This window comes from Orbicella faveolata, unplaced genomic scaffold (genome assembly GCF_042242905.1).
Source record: "Orbicella faveolata isolate gen_17 unplaced genomic scaffold, um_ofav_v1 contig_25, whole genome shotgun sequence".
Classification (NCBI taxonomy): domain Eukaryota; kingdom Metazoa; phylum Cnidaria; class Anthozoa; order Scleractinia; family Merulinidae; genus Orbicella; species Orbicella faveolata.
In genome coordinates, this window is record NW_028301553.1 from 16,211,093 (window position 1) to 16,229,974 (window position 18,882).

At 41.3% G+C, this 18,882-nt stretch overlaps 2 protein-coding genes across 2 annotated transcripts; both read right to left on the reverse strand.

Moving 5' to 3' along the window:
• Nucleotides 1-528: 528 nt before the first annotated feature.
• Nucleotides 529-15,726, reverse strand: LOC149109155 (uncharacterized). Its single transcript, XM_089294116.1, has 3 exons — nt 15,407-15,726; nt 3,982-4,292; nt 529-2,248 (listed from the first exon to the last, which is right to left on the reverse strand). The coding sequence occupies exons 1-3, from the start codon at nt 15,432-15,434 to the stop codon at nt 1,631-1,633; spliced, it is 957 nt and encodes a 318-aa protein (XP_089150242.1). The 5' UTR covers nt 15,435-15,726; the 3' UTR covers nt 529-1,630.
• A 355-nt stretch (nt 15,727-16,081) lies between these two features.
• On the reverse strand, nt 16,082-18,239 carry LOC110069347 (uncharacterized). Its single transcript, XM_020776863.2, has 2 exons — nt 17,226-18,239; nt 16,082-17,034 (listed from the first exon to the last, which is right to left on the reverse strand). The coding sequence occupies exons 1-2, from the start codon at nt 17,535-17,537 to the stop codon at nt 16,402-16,404; spliced, it is 945 nt and encodes a 314-aa protein (XP_020632522.2). The 5' UTR covers nt 17,538-18,239; the 3' UTR covers nt 16,082-16,401.
• Nucleotides 18,240-18,882: the final 643 nt, after the last annotated feature.

Genomic DNA, 18,882 nt, shown 5'->3' on the forward strand with positions numbered 1-18,882 from the left:
ACAAATCAGTTAGATTAGTAGTGCCTCATCAACGATTACTCTCCAAACTACATCATTATGGAATACAAGGAAAGACACTCTCATGGATTAATTCCTGGCTTACAAATCGATCTCAGTGTGTTGTGGTGGATGGTAAAGCCTCAAGCTTTGTAAAAGTGACCTTAGGCGTGCCACAGGGCGCCTACTTGGGACCACTCATGTTCTTGTTGTTTATAGGTGACATTTATGACAACGTAGATAGCACTCTGTGATTATTTGCAGACGATGCCTTGCTATATCGAACAATTAATTCAACGAACGACTGTGCTATTTTACAAAATGATATCGAGATGTTAACTTATTGAGCCGAGACATGGCAAATGCAGTTTAATGTGACCAAATGTCACAAATTAAGGTTATCACGGAAAAAGGAATCTGTATTGACAGATTACTTTATTGATGGTCATAAGATGTCCCCGGTGACGAGGCATCCCTAGCTGGGAATTATGTTAACTAGTGATTTAAGATGGAACTGTCATGTTAGTAATATTGTAAATAAGGCTAACAATTTTATTCTATTTCGCTTCGCTCAGCCGAATAGAAAACATTTCTATTATAAGTAGAGGGGACAAATAATACAACAAATAGTGGAGAGTGCCGCCAGCAATAATCAAGTCTATTTACAAGAATCTGAGACACGCTAAATACAGGTACAAGCCAGAGAATATCAGAAAATGTCACACGCTATTTTAAACAACGATATTAACAATAAGGAAAAACAGCCTCGAGTAAACTGGTCGGTGTTAAGTGGTGTGATATTCACAACGAGTGGTATATAAAGATCTGGTTATCCCAATGGGAACTAATACAAAGTAACTTAAATAAACACCTAAAAGAAATAAAAGTCAGTTGGCTTTGTTAAACGTAACCTATATCCTTGTTCTGAGAGTACAAAGTGTTCTGCATATGGTACCACCGTCAGATCGAAGCTGGAGTACGCTACCGCTGTGTGGGATCCCTACCGGCAGGATCAGATTGATACAATTGAAGCCGTTTAGCGACGTGTAGCTAGATTCATCAAAAGAGACTACAGTAGAAACTCTGTTACAGAGATGTTAGAGTCATTAGATCTACAGATCCTTTAATCGTCAGACGGAGAAATCATAAATTGAATGTATTTCATTCAGCAGTTAACAACTTAATTGCACTGCCAATACCCGATGATTTTTGACCCAAACAACTTATTTCTAGACCATTTTCTAAATTGTCCTGTACACCAGCAAGTTGCAATCATGATTATCATTTTTATAGCTTCTTCCCACGCACGATAAGAGACTGGAATTCTCAATATCATTGTGTCTCATTAATTAGAAATGATTAATTTGTATTTACAAGTAATTTATTCATTTTCCATATTTATACTGTAATATGTAGTTAGTTTTTATAGCGTTTTACAATTAATTTATTCTTTTTCAATATTTATTTATTTGTCATCATTTTTACTTTATATTGATTGTATTCGAAAGCGTTATCAATTATTACATGTAGATGTAGATACAAATGTTGCAGACATCGTTTGAGAATTACTTTAAAAGGGTAGGGTAAAGGAAACTGACTAATTTCTAGAACATTCCTCATCGTAATTAGCTGATTAGTAGTCGCCAGTTTTTCTAATGGTGACCTCAATAGACTTGATGCCAACTCTTTCTCCGTAATTGCTTGTATAAACCTCCAGAGTGAGACCATGGCTAAGCATCACTTGTTTCGTGAACTCGGCTGTCTTCAGGAAGCCTCCGCCATGTGTAGTGAAACACGAGCCCCATGGCTTGTCTAGCTTGAGAGTGAAGTCAAACTGATCAGGGTAAAAGCTTGCTACTTGATCAGGAGTTTTCTTATTAAACGTTGTCCTGTTTGTCAGAGTTTCTCCAGCCGTGGCTTCAATTCCATAGCAGGGGTAGTTTTGGGCATAGTTTCCTCTGTCTGGTGCTTCAAATCCAATGAAATTGATTCCGTCCGACACACCATATCTGATATCGCTGTCAAGTGTTTGCCCAATACTGACGTCATTGGCTACTGTTATTTCAACGGTCAGCGGAGTTGCGTCTAGCAAGATACCAGCTTCCACTAAGGGAACTTTTAAAATAGCCGCGTCTTTTTTCAAGCCTGCAGTGAATGTTACCTGGTCAGCGGATGTGTTATGATTGGCATCGATGAAAGAGGCGTGTGTCTGGAGCCACAGAGGCGTCATGTAAAACTTTTTATATATCTCCTGTTTGTGTTAAATAAAGTGTTTCGTGTTATTTGTTTTGAATGTCCACGAAAGCAGTTACAGCGGGAACAAAGTATGTGAAGCGTACCCCTCAACCTTGCATTAATGAATTGATTCCTTCCACAAAACACCAACAGTCTAAATTATAATCCGGATAGAGGATCCGAATGAAAACGAGCTAAGGTTGATGTGGATTTCTCTCTAAATCAGTTTAATTTATTTATTTTATTAAATCCATTTTGAAATCACTGGTTATCCTTGCGATCTGATTGGCTCTCAGTGGTGCGATTTATTCACGAATCGCACTATTTTTTGCTCTAAATCGCATCTTTTTCTCAGCCAATGAGAATGGGACAGTAAAACAAAACAACCAATCAGATTTCAAGATAAGTTTAAAGTAATCAATAAAATTTCTGGAAAATGAAAGGCAAAAAGCCACTGTGTGGAGAATTTTGCAAATACTATTGCCAAAACTTTGTTGTTATTGTAGCTTTTTTTCCAAAAAATTGACAAATTTAATTAATTACAGTTTCTGAATGACGATTATGAGCTCCTTTAGGCTGAAGACCTACTTTAATGGAAGTTCCCAACTTTCAGTGTCCATTTTTACGAATATTTTGGCGATTTTCCTTCAACATCTGCTCAAGATCCGTATGATACTGAGTCCAGTAAAACATAAACAAACGAAAACCACACAACAACAAATTCAGAGTCATCTCAAGAAGGTAGATGTTTCCAGGTTTCCGGTAGTTTCAAACGAAGCAACAAAACAGCTCAACTCTGTTGCTGTGAATAAACATAGGCAAAATACGCCACACTGCACAAAATAGTGCATGAACGAACGTCTTACGAAGCCGGTGCCAGTCCCGCCATCTTAGAAATATCTTAAAACAAATGGCGTTGCAAGAACTTGACAAGGTCCTGAGTATTGAGTCCTACTCCGAGGTTACAAAAAGAAACGGAGATGATAACGAGCTGGACCCCTTAAAATCATGCCACTGAACGGTATTTAAAAGAAAAAAACGTACTATCCACTGGGCATCGTGCACTCGAGGGAGTTTCACAACTCAAAAAGAAATCGATCGCAGAATTACACAGGATATGCACCTTCAAATTCCTTCTCCAAAGACAATGAAAAGTCTCAGCCTCAACCACAGATGAAAGGTAGGCCTTCCATAATTGATTCAGGCGACGAGAATTGCACTCTTATACCTGAAGTAGACTATTTTCGACATCAGATCAGAACTGCTTGTTTCTTTGTCATGTTCGAATGAGTTTTCGTCACATGACATCGTTTTGCATACTAAATTAGACGTAAAGGCGTTTCCGGTTCCGCTTTTTTTAACAAACCGGCTACTGGAACAATACACCAAAAATCTAAAATTTTAGGCGATAAAATTGTGCGATTTCAAAATGGTTCTAATAAAGTGGCAATTGAACTTCGTGTCGTGCAATTTTGGTCTGAAATCATACTTGTGATTTCAAATCGAACTCGCGCTGCGCGCTCGTTCGATTTTGAAATCACGCGTATGATTTCAGACCAAATTGCACTCCACTCAGTTCAATTACCATTATTTATTTATTTAACTAATATCACAGAGTCTGGTTTGAAGTGACATCAGTATCATGAACTCTCAATTTTATGTAGATTAATTGACACCTATCAGTCAAAAGACCTGCTGTACGATACGGTGTGCTGAGGACCTAGAGAACAAAAGGAAACGTTAATTTACCTTATAAGGATAATCACTGTATGCATGTCCTTCTTTAGACCCATAATCCCACGGGTGAGTGTATCTATCAGCCTCGTTCAGTTCACAGAGCAAGTCTTCAAACCGGAAATTGATGCTCTTACATCGTGGGTTAGCGGTACAGTCGACCAAACAGTCTCCTAAACCATCTGTTTTTCCGTTTGATATCACGTGATTAGTCAGGTAACTTCCTTTTATGGAGCGCACAGGTTTGCTGCACTGTTGAGACGAACTTGTTGTGATCAATATGACGAGCAAACACGTCAAACCCACCATCGCAGTTTGTCTCATACCTGAAAAAAAAGCAAAATGAATTCAATACCGAGAACGGTTATATAATTAATATATGGCTTAATTATATGGCTATGTTTCACGAGGACTGGGAACTACCGAATTTACGAATTTGATTGGCTGAAATCGGCATTGAAAGCGGTCTAGATTTTCCCATCTAGAGCGGCATCTAGACCAGTAATGTTTTGCAGTGAAAAAGTTGCCAAAATATTGACTATTTTCTTCCAACAATAATTATCTATCGAAGAACCAAAAAGCGTGATGAGCCAAAAAGAAAAGAGGACGAGCAAACTTTGGCAGAATTAAGTTCAGCTCATCGCCGTTCACAAGCACAATGTCAGTTAGTACAAACTAGTTACATTAAAAGAATTAAATTTTTCTTGTTTGCCAGATAATAAACATCTTATCAACCGAGTTTAGTCGGTCTGCATGGGAGATGGATTAGGGTTAGAGATGGGTCAAGATTCTTCCACATAGACCTCCTGCTCGGTTAATAAGTGCTAATTAATTAGAACGCTGTCTTTAGCAGTATCGTCATGTGATTTACAGAAGGGTTCACTAGCCATAATAAAATATCATGAAATAAGGCATCAAATTATTAAATTAAATTTAAAGAACATAATACCTCAATGTGTGGAAGGCCATAGGTTCAACTTCTGTTGGAAGAACTCTGAAGTATTTTCCAAGACTTGTGTTACTGAAGAATAGTATCTTACTCAATGTGTATCTACTAAGCTTAAAGTGCCATTAACCCCCAAACGTTTTCTTCGTCTAATAAAATCTACTAGTTTCCCTGATTACTTCAGCGAAAAAATTATCTCGATTGATAAAATCCCTGCGTTTCTACAGGCGTTTAAACATGTAATTTCTATGTTCACGACCGCGCAAAGTGGGATCTGGGTCGGGCTACCAGTGACGTCACTTCGGGAACCGGGCTAAAACACTCAAGAGACTTTTGACTGAGCTTCGAGGGCAGTCAAAACATTTTCGGGTTATTTGTGATTCATGTTATATCAAAACTGGACAAGAACTTTAAGTGAAAGAACTGTATCATCTAACATTACAATTCGGAGTCTAGCTCCGATTTGGACGGCTGCGAAGTACATATTTTTTCCATTTCGAAGTGCGAGTCGCCAGTCGAGATCGCCGCGTTGTACAATTATATTTAGGCCGGGATCGACAATTTGCCGGTCCATTTGGGTAATAAAGGTACAAACAATGGCCGAAGAGTTAGCTTACAGCTCTTAAAGAGTTACAAAGATGTCAATGAACACGAAGAGTTGGTAATTTGACTTTACGGAACGTGCAAATTTCGGAGTGTCAAAACACTTTTACATTCAAATATTAATTTCCCCCGAAATATAACTTAAAATGCAATGCAGTCGTCCTCCACTCCTACCTACTTCTCCAGATCAATGATTGGAAATAGTTTTAACATAAGAGATAAGCAGAGATGTCGGCAAACAATATTCGAAGGTGAGGTAACTTTTCGCTTCGTTATTGTCGACCGATCGTAGTATTTTTTTTTTGTATTTAAGGCGGTACGATGGACGCAGTGCAATGTCCACCGACCATAGAGGCATAGATGAAAAAGTACCGCCAAGGAGGGGGAGCACCCTCATACGAGGCCGGCTCGCCAACTTCGCCGGGGAGTCGAACCCCGCCCCACCATAAAGAGACAAAAGACAGTAGACACGGTTTAAAACATTAGCCCATGCAATAAAAGCGAGAAAAGGAAAGACTGGTTAAAAATATACTAGCTCAGTACATCCAACAAAGGCGACCAGGACTAGTGAAAGAGACCAAAGACTGCGATAGATGTGATAAAAACGAAGAACCAAAAAGATCTAGATAAAACCAGGCACTTAAAAACTTAGTTTAAAGGAACCGTCAGAGACACGGCCAACGACACCATTAGCGCCCCATTGACGATGGAAGAGGCGACGACGCCGCTGGGAAAGGAAACGCTTGAAGTACAGAGGCAAATAGAAATGTGCCCTAGACTTGAGACAGGCCAGGAGCCTGAGAGCACTGGGTGGTACTGAGCGGAAGCGATAGTCGTTGCGCTGGCACCAGACTAAAAACTTACAAAGATTCAGTAAGTAGGAGAAGACCCGAGGAACACAAAGAAGCTCGTCGCTGCTAAAACCAAAGAGCATGTGCCGCACAGTTATGGAGGGAGCCAAGGGGGAGGCCCGAAAGAGCAGAGATTGAACAAAGCCAATGCCACTCTGGATGAGAGGACACGAAAAGAAGAGATGTTCAGAGGACTCCATGTGATAACCGCAAAAACAATTGGTGGGCAGGTTATAACCAAAGGAGGATAGCCGTTCAGCGGTGTACAAAAACCCATGAGCTACTTTCCAATTCAGATCAATGACTTGCCTGTCCAAGGGCAAGAAATACAGAGATTTCCAGGTAGAAGGCCAGTCGAGGTCACCAAAGGTAGGTCTGAATTTGGTAACACAATGAGGCCGACAAGGATGATTAAGGAGACACAACTGGTAGCACGATTTACAAGAAAAGGAGGATGCCAGGAGGTCTACATTTTCGACCAAAGAGCGAACAACCAAGCCATTTGGAGAGGCTGAGCCATTCAGAACCTTCCACGCATTCAGCATGGCAGCATAAAAGGGAGGAAGCCCGGCAGGAGAGAAAGCCGAAGGCGCCGAGAAGACACTCATGGGGTCTATACCAAAACGGTCAAAAAGCCAGAAGGTCATTAGAGAGACCCAGCCGTTCGGGGAGCACAGATAACGGCGGATCCATTCCACCAAGAGAGCATTAACTTTAAGAGCAATAGAGACGATGTTAAAGCCACCCTTGGAGCGGTCATGGATTACTACATTGCGAGCCATAAGGTCACACTTCCCACTCCAGAAGAATTTGAAGACAATGGAGTTGAGCTCTGCAAGGACCCAGGGCGGCATATGCACCAGTGAGGCGACATACCAGATCCTTGACAGAGCGAGAGCATTAATAACAAGGGCCTCGCCACTATATGACAGGGATCGAGAAGGCCATGAGGAAAGGCAGTTCTCAACGGCCTCAATTCTAGGGTGCCAGTTAGCAGTATCAACGTTACCATTCCCAATGAAAACACCCAGGACTTTTAGCTTGGAGGAAGACCATTCGATTGGCACTGGTGCATCCACACGATCACGCGAAGCACCAAGCCAAAGGCCTTTGCACTTTTCCATATTAAATTTGGCTCCGGTGCCGGCCTCAAAGAGGGCATACGTGTCAAAAACAGCCACCGTAGCAGCATCAGATGATGAAATGACAGATGTGTCATCAGCATATAAAGATAAGACCGGCAAAGGCACAGAAGCACGAGGCAACACAAAGCCCTTGATGGCCGGGTGGGCCCGGATATTAACCGCGAGGACTTCCATTGTCAGAACATACAGGAGAGGAGACAGGGGGCAACCCTGTCTGACTCCCCGAGAAGGTTTAAAGTAACGAGAATTGTAGCCGTTGATGAGGATGGAGCTCCGAATATTAGAGTAAAGCAAAACCACCCACTTGATGAAAGATGGGCCAAAACCCATTCGAGAGAGGGTAGACTGGAGGAAGGGCCAATCGACGCGGCCGAAAGCCTTCTCTTGGTCCAAAGACAAGATGGCAAGCGGGAGATCCGCATCGTTGGCATAGTGAACCACATCCCGGAGGAGGGCCACGTTCTCACCAATGAAGCGATTGGGGACTCCGCAGGTTTGATCACGGGCCACGACATGATGAATAACTCTTAGAAGTCTTCCAGCGAGAGCTCTGGCACAGATTTTATAGTCCACATTTAAGAGGCTAATAGGGCGCCAATTCTTATGCAATAGTCGATCACCCTTCTTGAAAATGAGGGAGATAAGCGCGCCCCGTTGAGAAAAGGGAAGAAGACCAGAGTCAAAGGAGGCATTTAGAACCTCGACGAGGTCAGGACCCAAAATATCCCAGAAAGCCAGGTAAAATGCGGCCGGAAGACCATCCGAGCCTGGAGATTTTCCTCTAGCCATACCTAAGAGTGCCTTATGCGTCTCCTCCACAGTAAGATGGCCCTCACAAAGGGGGACCTGCGAAGGAGGGACGAAAGAAAACAGATTATCTAGGAGCTGATTCTGGACATCGGTGTTGGTAGGGCAGGCACAGAATAAATCAGAATAAAAAGAGACCCATGAATCGCAGATGCCAGGAACATTAGCCACGATAGAACCGTCAGGATTCTGCATGGCAGAAAACCATTCCTCAACGCCATTTCTCTTCTCTAACCGAAAAAAGTAGCTGGTGGAGGCTTCGCCCTCCTCGGCCCAACGGGTGCGAGATCTGATGCGGGCACCCTCAGCCACTGCATGGTCAAGAGACGCGATTGTTGACAGCGTGGATTCATAAACATTGACTCATAAACACACGCCCATTGTCAATTTGAGCTTTTAAATGTTGAGCCAGAGATTGCAATAAAATACGAATTGAGTTCCGCTCTTTCGATTTTGAGGCGCCAGCTTTGATAGCCAGGCTCTTGAGATGATTTTTACCCGTATCCCACCAAGATTGTAGAGAATCAAAAAGGAGTGTTTCATATTTTTCCACCCAGCCCAGAAATCCGAGACTGAAGATCTGAAACCAACATCCTTGAGGATTGAGGCGTTGAGCTTCCAGCGGCCAGGGCCGCGAGGAGTCGGTTCCGGAATAGGAACAAAGAGAAGAACAGCACAATGGTCGGAATAAGGGCAAGCCAGCATGTCACAAGACCGCACGAGATGTATCCATGAATAGGGACACCCGACAAGGTCAATCCTGGATGACAGTGTGCTATCTGGCCTAAGCCAAGAGAAAGCAAACGTAGCAGGATGAAGAGATCTCCAAATGTCGACCACACCACAATCACGAAAAAGGGAAAGAAGGGAAGCACTGCTTTCCCTGGAATAATCCAAAACGTTGGAACCCCTCCTATCCATGGACCGGTCAAAAACAGCATTGAAATCCCCACAAACAAGGGTGGCAACCGACGGATCAACTTTGGAGGAGACAAAGCTGAAACAGGTATCCCTATCCGGATTCCGGTTAGGGGCGTAAACACAGACAACACGAAAAATTACATCACGATCTTGGAATTCAGCCAAAACAAAACGACCATCCGAGTCAGTACAAGAATTAAGCAACGAATATCTAGGCCGGAAGAGAATAACAGAACCACAGGAGTGCGATGAGCCGGGGGAAACAACAGACAGGAAACCGTAAGAAGAAAACCAGGAATTGCTCTCGGCAATTGAAGTGACATGGGTTTCCTGCAGGCAAGCGAAGTCCAAAGACAAATGGCCAAGCCAATGAAGCAGAGCCATCCTCTTATTCGCGTCCCGCAACCCATTGGTATTAAGAGTTAAGAAAGACGCCATGACAAGTCAGTAAATGAAGAAAAAACATCAACTACGAACAACAAACAGAGTGTCAAGAAGGGAGATCAGCCCTAAGTGGGACGATCTCGCAAAACCATCGGCAGACCACGGTGCCGCCCACCACCATGGGGGGAGGCCGAAACAGTCCTTTACTTCTTTTTGGACGAGGGCTCTCTGGACCTGCTGCGTTTAAGCGATGCCAAAGATGGATCCATTGAGTCGACATCAGCTTTAGAACGCAAATCCGAAGATTCTAGGACTTCAACGACATCGGAGACTACGACGTCGCCAGTAACACTACCATTTTGTTTAACATTTTGAACACCGCTAAGAATACTTTGGCTCTGAGAGAACTCAGAGATAGCTTGAAAAACGTCCTCCGCATCAGTTTGTTGAGAGGGAGGAGAGGGGCCGGCTGATGAGAACCAACCAAAGAGTCAATAGACCCCTCGGAAGGGGCGACCCGAGGAGAAGCTAAACGACTGGAAGAGCCAGCAACTTCGCGAGAACCCGATTGGGCCCCACCGTTGGCGGGAGCACCAGAAGAAATTTGGGCACCTGAAGAGCCCTCACCATTAGCAGGAGCACTAGGAGAATTTTGATCTCCCGAGGGACTCCCGTCATTGGCGGAAACACCAGAAGAATTTAGGTCACCCACAGTGGAGACCACCTGAGCCTCACCATTAGCAGTGGTACCAGAAGAATTTAGACCATCCACAGGGCGGGCCACCTGAGCTCCACCATTAGCGGGAGCGCCAGATTAATCACCCCCAGAAACGTCAGAAGCAACGTTGAGGCCCCAAGGATTAGGGCAATTTCTAGCGAAATGACCCTCCTGTTCGCAAAGGCGGCATTTATTCTTATATGGGCAGTTTAACGACTTATGCCCAATTGTTGCACAGATGTTACACATAATGGGTTGGCCACGGTACCAAACCCGACAAGTAGAGCCATTAATAACAGCCACTCTAGGAGGAGTTTGAGACAAAACAATGTCAATCAGCCTCGTGCCAGTGGCGATGTCACCATTTCGTAAATACTTTTGGTGACGAACACCCTTAACAACACCATAGTCAGTAAAGAAGGCGGAGATGTCCTCAGCAGGATCCTCATACGGGTAATCAAAGAGATGGACAATAGTGGTGGGAGGGCCCCCGTCCATCCTACACCACAAGCCGAAAAGCCTCACACCCTTTTCATGCAGAGCAGCGAGGGCCTGCTCCTCCTCTTTGAAAGTGACGTTGATGACGTCAAAGTTCTGTTGGACTGCCACAACATTTTAATATTTTTGAAGGATGGCAGTCAAGATTTCATCCCGGGATTTGCCCGAGAGCTTTTTGCCACAATGAAAGTTAACGGTTTTGCGGTGTTTACGCATGATGGACCAACAACAGCAAATTTAACGAGAGGAAACGAATTTAGACAACAGGACTATTGCCTGGCTACAATAAAATTAGGTGCACACGGGAAAGAGGATAAATTGGAAAAACTACGGGAATTTACCCCGCTACAAAAGTATTTCTTAAGTAATAAAACTACAAAAAGTTAAGATATAAATTTGGACAACAGGACTTTAGCCTGGCTACAATAGAATTAAGCGCAGCGAAAGGCAATAAATAAGGGAGAATTAATTAATATTTAGATACGTTAACGGGAATTTTACCCGACTACAATAAATACTATTAAAGAGAAAAAGAATTTAGACAACAGGACTATTGCCTGGCTATAATAAAATTACCTCGGGAATTTACCCGGCTACAAATATATAACTAGATAATTAGACTACAAAAAGTTAGGAAACAAATTTGGACAACAGGACTTTAGCCTGGCTACAATAGAATTAAGCGCAACGGATGGTAATAAATAAGGGAGAATTAATTATTATTTAAATACGCTAGCGGGATTTTACCCGACTACAATAAATACTATTAGAAGAAAAAAGAATTTGGACGACAGGACTATTGCCTGGCTACAATAAAATTACAGCAATAAATATGGGAGAATTTGGAAGAGCGAAAGCTTAAGAACAAGCAACGCTCAAGCAAAATTGAAGCACACAATAAATATCAAGTTATAAGATAAATTTGGACAACAGGACAAGCCTGGCTACAATAAAATTAAAGCAAGAGACACAAAGCACAGAAAAGTGCGAAGTGCGCAAAAGTGAATTCAAAAGGGTCCACTCAAAAAAAGCCACACACAAAATTAGAAAAATGAGAAGTTAAGCTGGATGGGTGACCAAGCTTAACAAAGAAGGCCCGCCCAGCCGGATGGGTGACCGAGCTTAACAAAAGGCAAAAACACGCAACGGCCAGGAAACTGGCACAATTGAGTGCGAAAGAAAAAGCTCTCGGCCGAAAACGGAGTTGAGCAAAGAAGAAAAACGGAGGAAAGAAGCAAAGACGCCGCTTACCTTAGGTTAGGTCAGAAGAGTCCCTAGGAGGGTCACGGCAAAGATGCGAGAATTAAAACTTACCAATCCTCCTGTCTTTTAGGTCAATCAGTACTTGATTCTGCTTGTGATGGCAGCGGATCAAACAGCGAGTCCAACTAGACTTGCCTTGCTAAGCTCAAAAGCCCGATCGTAGTATATGCATATTCAATTACTGCGTACGAACACAAGCTACGCAAATTTGCATATTCCGTACTAGTGAAATCATGGAAGATCCTTTGACAAGATCTTGAAAAGAGGTTCAGTATACTTTCAGTCAGTTAAATATATACGTTTCTAATTCACTGTTATTTTGAATGAAATGTCCATTTTACGCACGCTAATAACCTGGGAGTCCTCGATTAGTTTGCATTTCGGTTGACCGACAAGCGCATTCTTCTTTCAGCTCAACAATCTCCGTCGGTAGCTATAGTGTCGAATCTTAATCGTTTGTTTCACTTTCCTCATATATTTATAAATGCTTGATCCATTCTAAGTTTGTAATTTAGATGTATTTCGTTCCTCAAAGACGAAGCACAAAGAGCAAAACAATTCTGTATTCGGAATAGCCATTGCGAATGACGGCCAGATTGCAGGCGACCTCCGGCGTGCGTGTGTTTTTGTTAAAATCCACAAATACATAGCTAGTTCACCAGTTCGAAGCCTCAACAATCTTCTTCGCGTCGTTGTAGAACGTAGGCTTAGTTTACTATTCATTTAGACAAGTCCCTATTTCAAAACGCGATGCGTTTAATTTACCTTGTAATTTCGTCGCCTATAGTTTCGTCTGGGACTCGGAGGATCATTTGTGCTCGAAATAGTCAGATGGCTTCCAGCTTATCCCAAATTCGAGTCTTATGCAGTACCTTGAAATTTCAATCTTTCCACTAGAGATAGAGAAGAATATACAGGCCATGAAAATCTCTAGGTTTTTACAATAGCGGCGAACCCGAGATCGAAGAAATCTTCAATGGCTCTCCGGCTTTAGCTTCGCACAGATTAGCCCACTTCTTTGGTCTTTTTCTCGTTTCTGGTAGAGTTTCATCGAGATAGAGGTATTGAATGAAGAGGAATACTTTATTCTACGCATCCTGTATTGCTGCAGCCTTCAACAACATATCTTCCTTGCATTCTGCAACGATTTTTGACATACACTATCGCATGTTCGTATACATTCTTCTCAGAAACAAAATATTGTTATTCCCGAAGTGACGTCAAAAGCCAACTCGTCCCATTCTCCGCTATTCCTCGGTCGTGAACATGGAAAAGGGTAAATTTACAAACTTTGATAGAAAATTAACGAAAATAGCTACAACGATAATTTTTTCGAAGTGGTGGTCAGGAGAAAAAGGAAATTTATAGTAGCGAAAAAAAATTTTGGAGGTTAGTGGCACTTTAATATATGCCACAATTTCTTTCGACAGGCTTAATGTCCATCAGCTGGCCCACCTTGTTCATAGGAAAGATAAACTTCCATTCTTTATCGACACTTATCCATTGGTTAGAGATTTACCCAACGGACAAACAATTATTCAATCTTTGAACTGTCACGGGAGATTCGGCGATTCCTGCCTTCAAGAAAGGCTTCCGTTTTGGAAGGAACTGAGTTAAATACGCGTAATAACTTTCAGGAACTACGAAACTCTGTAATAGTTCAATTGTAACCAAAGCCACGCTTGCTGACATGAGCAAACCAATGATAGTGATGCCATTAGGGCATTTCTTTGATAATCCAACCGATTGCCAATGCTTGTGCCTCAACTTAACAGACTTTTTGTAAGGAAATTTGTTTTTTTTTCATTCAATGCGGTTATTGGCAGCTCCTCGTGGGTGTTAAGTTATTTACGAACCGTTCAATATTTCTATTAGATATTAAATGTTTCGTGTTGGGACTTTTCCTCTGGTGTAGACACGGAAAAGTTTAATTTCTCTTGAATAAATTTTCCACTTTTTTATGAAGGTTTTCAGTTTTCAAAGCTGTTCCCTTTATCATTTGAATGAGGGCAATTCCCATGGCAATTACTACAAGAGATAGATTAAACTAAAAATGCTTGATTTTTGCGAATTTCCGCAGCTGCTCTCTAATATCTATCCGACAGATTTTCTTCTTGAGCACGTTTCAATGTTTTTTTTTTCTCTTTCGCATAAAACCGCCAAAAAATTTTTATTCATTATCTTTATTTAGCTAGACCAGAAGAAAACTAGAACTAAGAAGCTAGGATGTTAGACAGTTGTGTGCGGAACTAAGATATAACCAGGTGATAACGAGGTTATTACATTTACCGTAATTTATATCTGTTAATTGGCGATGACAGTTTTTTAATTATATATTTACGGTTAATGTTTACAGTCTGGCATTACACTCTTTTTTTTTATAAGAATATATATTATAAGAATATCGAGGCTGAAGTTTGCAAAATTTTAAGAATATTTTAAGAATAAACCTGAGACTAAGATTTTGAAAAGAATATAATTTTGTGTGTTGAAAATTTGTAAATACTGATACAGCACAATACAATGATATGTTTTTTAACTGAGCCGTATAAAAAATATTGCTTTCTTTAATCGACAAACTGCCAAAACGCAACAGAAATAGCGGTGGCTGCATGTTCGATGCTGATAAGATTTCTGCAAGAAGTTTTGTGTGTCATGTAAGGCGGCTTCATTGCCCGCAGTCTGGCTCAAAATTACTTCAACGCCATCAAAAACATGACAGGACAGATAATTTGACGTTGTGTCGGCAAAGTCCACTTTGTACTCCTTTAATCTAAGAATATTCATAAGATAATGTTCAGTCTAAAATCGGCAGAAAAATGAGAATATTGAGCCTGGGACGGAAACACAATATTCTTACATAAAAAAAGAGTGCATGTATAGTATGATTGAAATTTTACTTACTAGCTTTAAAATGTAACCTTGTAGCCGAGCCTGTGTTTCCTGGTGAACTAAGTTCTGATCGTAATTTTTGGAACTGTTAACCTTTTGTATTGCTAGCCCAACTGGATCAGTTGTGGCAATTTCGATCTATCTGCGTGCATATTTGGTGCCTTTTGGTAATCGCATTTCTTTTAAAAACGTTGATAATGAAAACTAATAGAAAGTGCATTTGTGAATTTCTTGCAGACTTTAACTTGTTTCTTTGATAACCGTGAAATGACACCATCATAATTATACTAGATTTAAGATAACCAGTGGAACTTCGGTTCCAAGAGCTTAGAGCAGGCCATAGTAATAGTTAAAATCACTTATGTTCCCCCACCTTTCCATAAATTGAAATCATTCTGTTTCGTCAACTTACCTTGCAAGGGACCACGATCCTTCTTCATTAGCTTGCAAATAAAAACAAGCAGCTTTGCTTCCCTAATGTGGACGTACTTAAATGATAACAACGCACCAGGAAAAAGTGTAAAAGTCTGGGTCGGAAGTATTGGCGCAAGCGATCATGCGATTATTTGGGGGAAACATACAAAGTATGGCTGAAAGCAAGGAACACTGCATGCGGTTAGCGATTTTAGTCAAAGCAGTTGTTCTTTCCGGCGCAATTGCAAAACTGAAGCAAAATATTCCAATATTGATTGACAGTTTGCTCGAACAATCTACATTCAATTCAAATTTACTCAGAAAGCTTTCAAGCCTCACTTACATTTTGACAAGTTCCAATTTTTGTTCTTCCTGTGCGGCAGAAATAATACTTCCTCTAAGTCAAACAGGAAAAAAAATTAAATTTTGCCGAAAAAAGGAAGTTTTGAACACGCGACATTTATATATTCTTGTTTATTGCTTTACTAAAGTTTAGTCTGAAATATTCTTAATCACCAGAAAAAAACAGTTTCCTCTTCTTCTACTTGTGATAAAGCCGGATTGCACACAAACATAGAAGGGCCAATTTTTTCAGCGAAATCCAGAAAACGAAATAAAGTTCTGTTGTATATTCATAAAAAGGCCAGACAAACACAGTGAAACCAAATCAAGATGGCGGTATAAACTATTTTAATTGCAAAAACAAGAACCTCGTGTACAAGACCGAATGGGGAAAGCGGGTCACGTGGTAAACAATACTTGTAGTGTACAGGAAACCCAAATGTATGGAAAAATCTAACAAGTACCGTAATAAATAGCGTTTTTGGCATTTGTTATATCCTGTGTTATACTACATGACGTACGACTATGCTGTATCGCGTGTTGTATTACATGAAGTAGGATACTCAAAATAAATCATTCCATGTGTTCCGTTATTCGTGGTTCTTCTACTGTTACTCGGGGTCGATCTTAACAGCAGTGAACGAGTCAAAACTATACTTTTTCTTGGCCATCCGTTTTCATAACGGTGATCGTAATGTGTTTGATGCCAACACTCTCCCTTTCATGTTTTTTATAAACCTCCAGAGTAAGACCATGGCTTAACATCAATTGTTTCGTGTACTTGGCTGTCTTAATGAAGCCTCCGCCATGCGGAGTGAAACACGAGCCCCATGGCTGATCTAGCTTGAGAGTGAAGACAAACTGCGGAGGATAGAAACTTGCACCTGGGAGAGGAATTTTCTTATCAAAAGTATTTACGGCAGTCAGAACTTCCCCAGATTTTGCCTCCGCCCCACTACAAGGAGCCCATGATGGATAATTTGCTCTGTCAACTGCTTCAAACCCGATAAAGTTGTTTCCGTCCGACACGCCATATGTGATGTCACTATCACTGCCTGGTGTTTGTCCGATACTGACATCATTAGCCACTGTTATTTCAACAGTCAGCGGAGTTCCATCCCCCAAGACATCAGCTGCTAGTAAGGGAACTTTTAAAAGCGCTGCACCGAAGAGTGAGCCTCCGTTGAACGTTATCTGGTCAGCGGTTGTGTCTCGATTGCTACTGATGTAGGACGCGTGTGTCTCGAGCCACAATGGTGTCATGAAGTACTCTTTAAAAGCAGCCTGGGAATAAAAGAGTTGTTCTAACGACTTATCCATAATCATGGGTCTTCAAGGTACTCTACGTTAAAAGCTGTTAAACTGAATCAACCCCCCCCCCTCCCCCGCCTTGTCCTCCCCCCAACTTGCCTTGGCTTAACGCAATGTTCAATTGTGATGACAAGATTGAAAATAGAAGCATAACGGAAACAAACCTTGACGGGGTAATCACTGTAGGCTTGGTCCTTTATCAGCACATAATCCCAGGGGTGTGTGTATCGATCTGCATCATTCAGCTCACAAATAAAGTCACCAAAGTGGAAATTGATGCTCATGCAGCGTTGATCCATCGAGCATTGGATGTAGCACACGCCAATATTTTTCACATTTTCTGACGAAATCACATGACCTTTGAGGTAACGCCCCCATACCGAGTATGTGGCTTTGCATTGTTTTGTTGAATGGACGACAGCCAGAAACGACATTGATAGCAGAAGCCAAAACATTTCTGTAAAAGTGTAAAACATGATTTAGTGAGAAGTTTGAAGTTGGTCATTCCGTGTACCATCGTTGTTCTCTATGGTAAATGACTTGTGATCTTTCGACTAGCAAGATTATCGATAATGTGTATATATGTTTCAGAAGCGGATCCAGGATTTTGCTCAGGACGGGGTGCACCACTAAGGAATGGCGTAACTGACTGGTGAGGTAAACAAATATTAAAAGCGAATACGAAGGAGAAGGCTTCATCTCGGGGGTGGAGGATACACACCCCATGCACCCTCCCCCTAGATCCGCCCCTGTGATTCGTAAGTTCAATGCAGGGTTATGCAGTAGTCAGTCAAACCGGTTTTACTTAAAACGTACCTGGTTTTTGCTGGCATTATCTAGACTTCTAAAATTGCATCAAACGAGGCATGAAATACTATTCTTTATTTCTACGCCTTCGTTTTCGGTCCGTACGCAGAACCTGTTTTGTACAGATCCGCGCGGAGTTTGATAAACTAGCTTATGTCACTTGGTCGCGCGGTATATTACAAGTTCTGCTCTGCAGCACATTTCCCTTGGGGTCAACTAGTTCTTTTTCAGAAAGCTGTAAGACTCAGTATTTATCATTTCTTCCTAAACATAATAAAATAACCTACCAGTCTGAAGTTTCGGCTTACAAAATTGCATCCCACGAAATAAGAAGTAGTTAACGATCGACAAGAAGGCAAACAGATATTATCTGCAAAATGTAACGAACGTTAGCTGACAAAGGTGAGAAATATTGGAAGAGTTAATAAATATTTAAAGCAGAAACTTTGTTTACTTTAACAGAAATTTAATACATCAGCTACTGATTAGTTTTTTTTTATCACCCACTCATTATGCAATATTTTATTCATGATCTTTTTATTGGTTTCTTACAAAACATAGCATTACTTATTCAACTCCACTATTATACTGAAAGAGTTTTTAAATAAGGTAACTGACTTAATACAAGTTAGGTCAACTAATCAATCAAACTAAGCCATGTCAGGCTTTTGTTTCGAGTACAAGATAACAAAACAGAAAAGCAACCTGCAAATAACTGACTACAATTAATGGTCTGCTCATGCGTAGTACCGTCTAAATGTGTTTTGCTGCAAATGATATTCTGCTCGTGCGCAACTGTAACCACGCTCTTGTGTGAAAAATGGCAGATCGCTTCTCGGAGCTGTAAGAGAGTGATTTAAATATGAAAACAAACTTGGTGATCGAATGATAAAACAATTATTGAACTCGGTTATAGCAAAATATCGTGATTTGTCAGTGTCTCACAGATCAATTATTTCAGTCCCTCAGCCTTCGGCTTCGGCAATTGATCTGCTCGCCACTGACAAATCACGA

What these genes read in the sequence shown, in the direction of transcription:
- LOC149109155 (XM_089294116.1), bottom strand. Translation starts at nt 15,434, where the DNA reads ATGAAGAAGGATCGTGGTCCCTTGCAAG. An exon ending in GGATCGTGGTCCCTTGCAAG is followed by an intron (nt 4,293 to 15,406) that starts GTAAGTTGACGA and finishes CTTTTTTTTCAG; the next exon opens with GTATGAGACAAACTGCGATG. An exon ending in ACAGTGATTATCCTTATAAG is followed by an intron (nt 2,249 to 3,981) that starts GTAAATTAACGT and finishes TAACACAAACAG; the next exon opens with GAGATATATAAAAAGTTTTA.
- LOC110069347 (XM_020776863.2), bottom strand. Translation starts at nt 17,537, where the DNA reads ATGTTTTACACTTTTACAGAAATGTTTTGGCTTCTGCTATCAATGTCG. An exon ending in ACAGTGATTACCCCGTCAAG is followed by an intron (nt 17,035 to 17,225) that starts GTTTGTTTCCGT and finishes TTTTATTCCCAG; the next exon opens with GCTGCTTTTAAAGAGTACTT.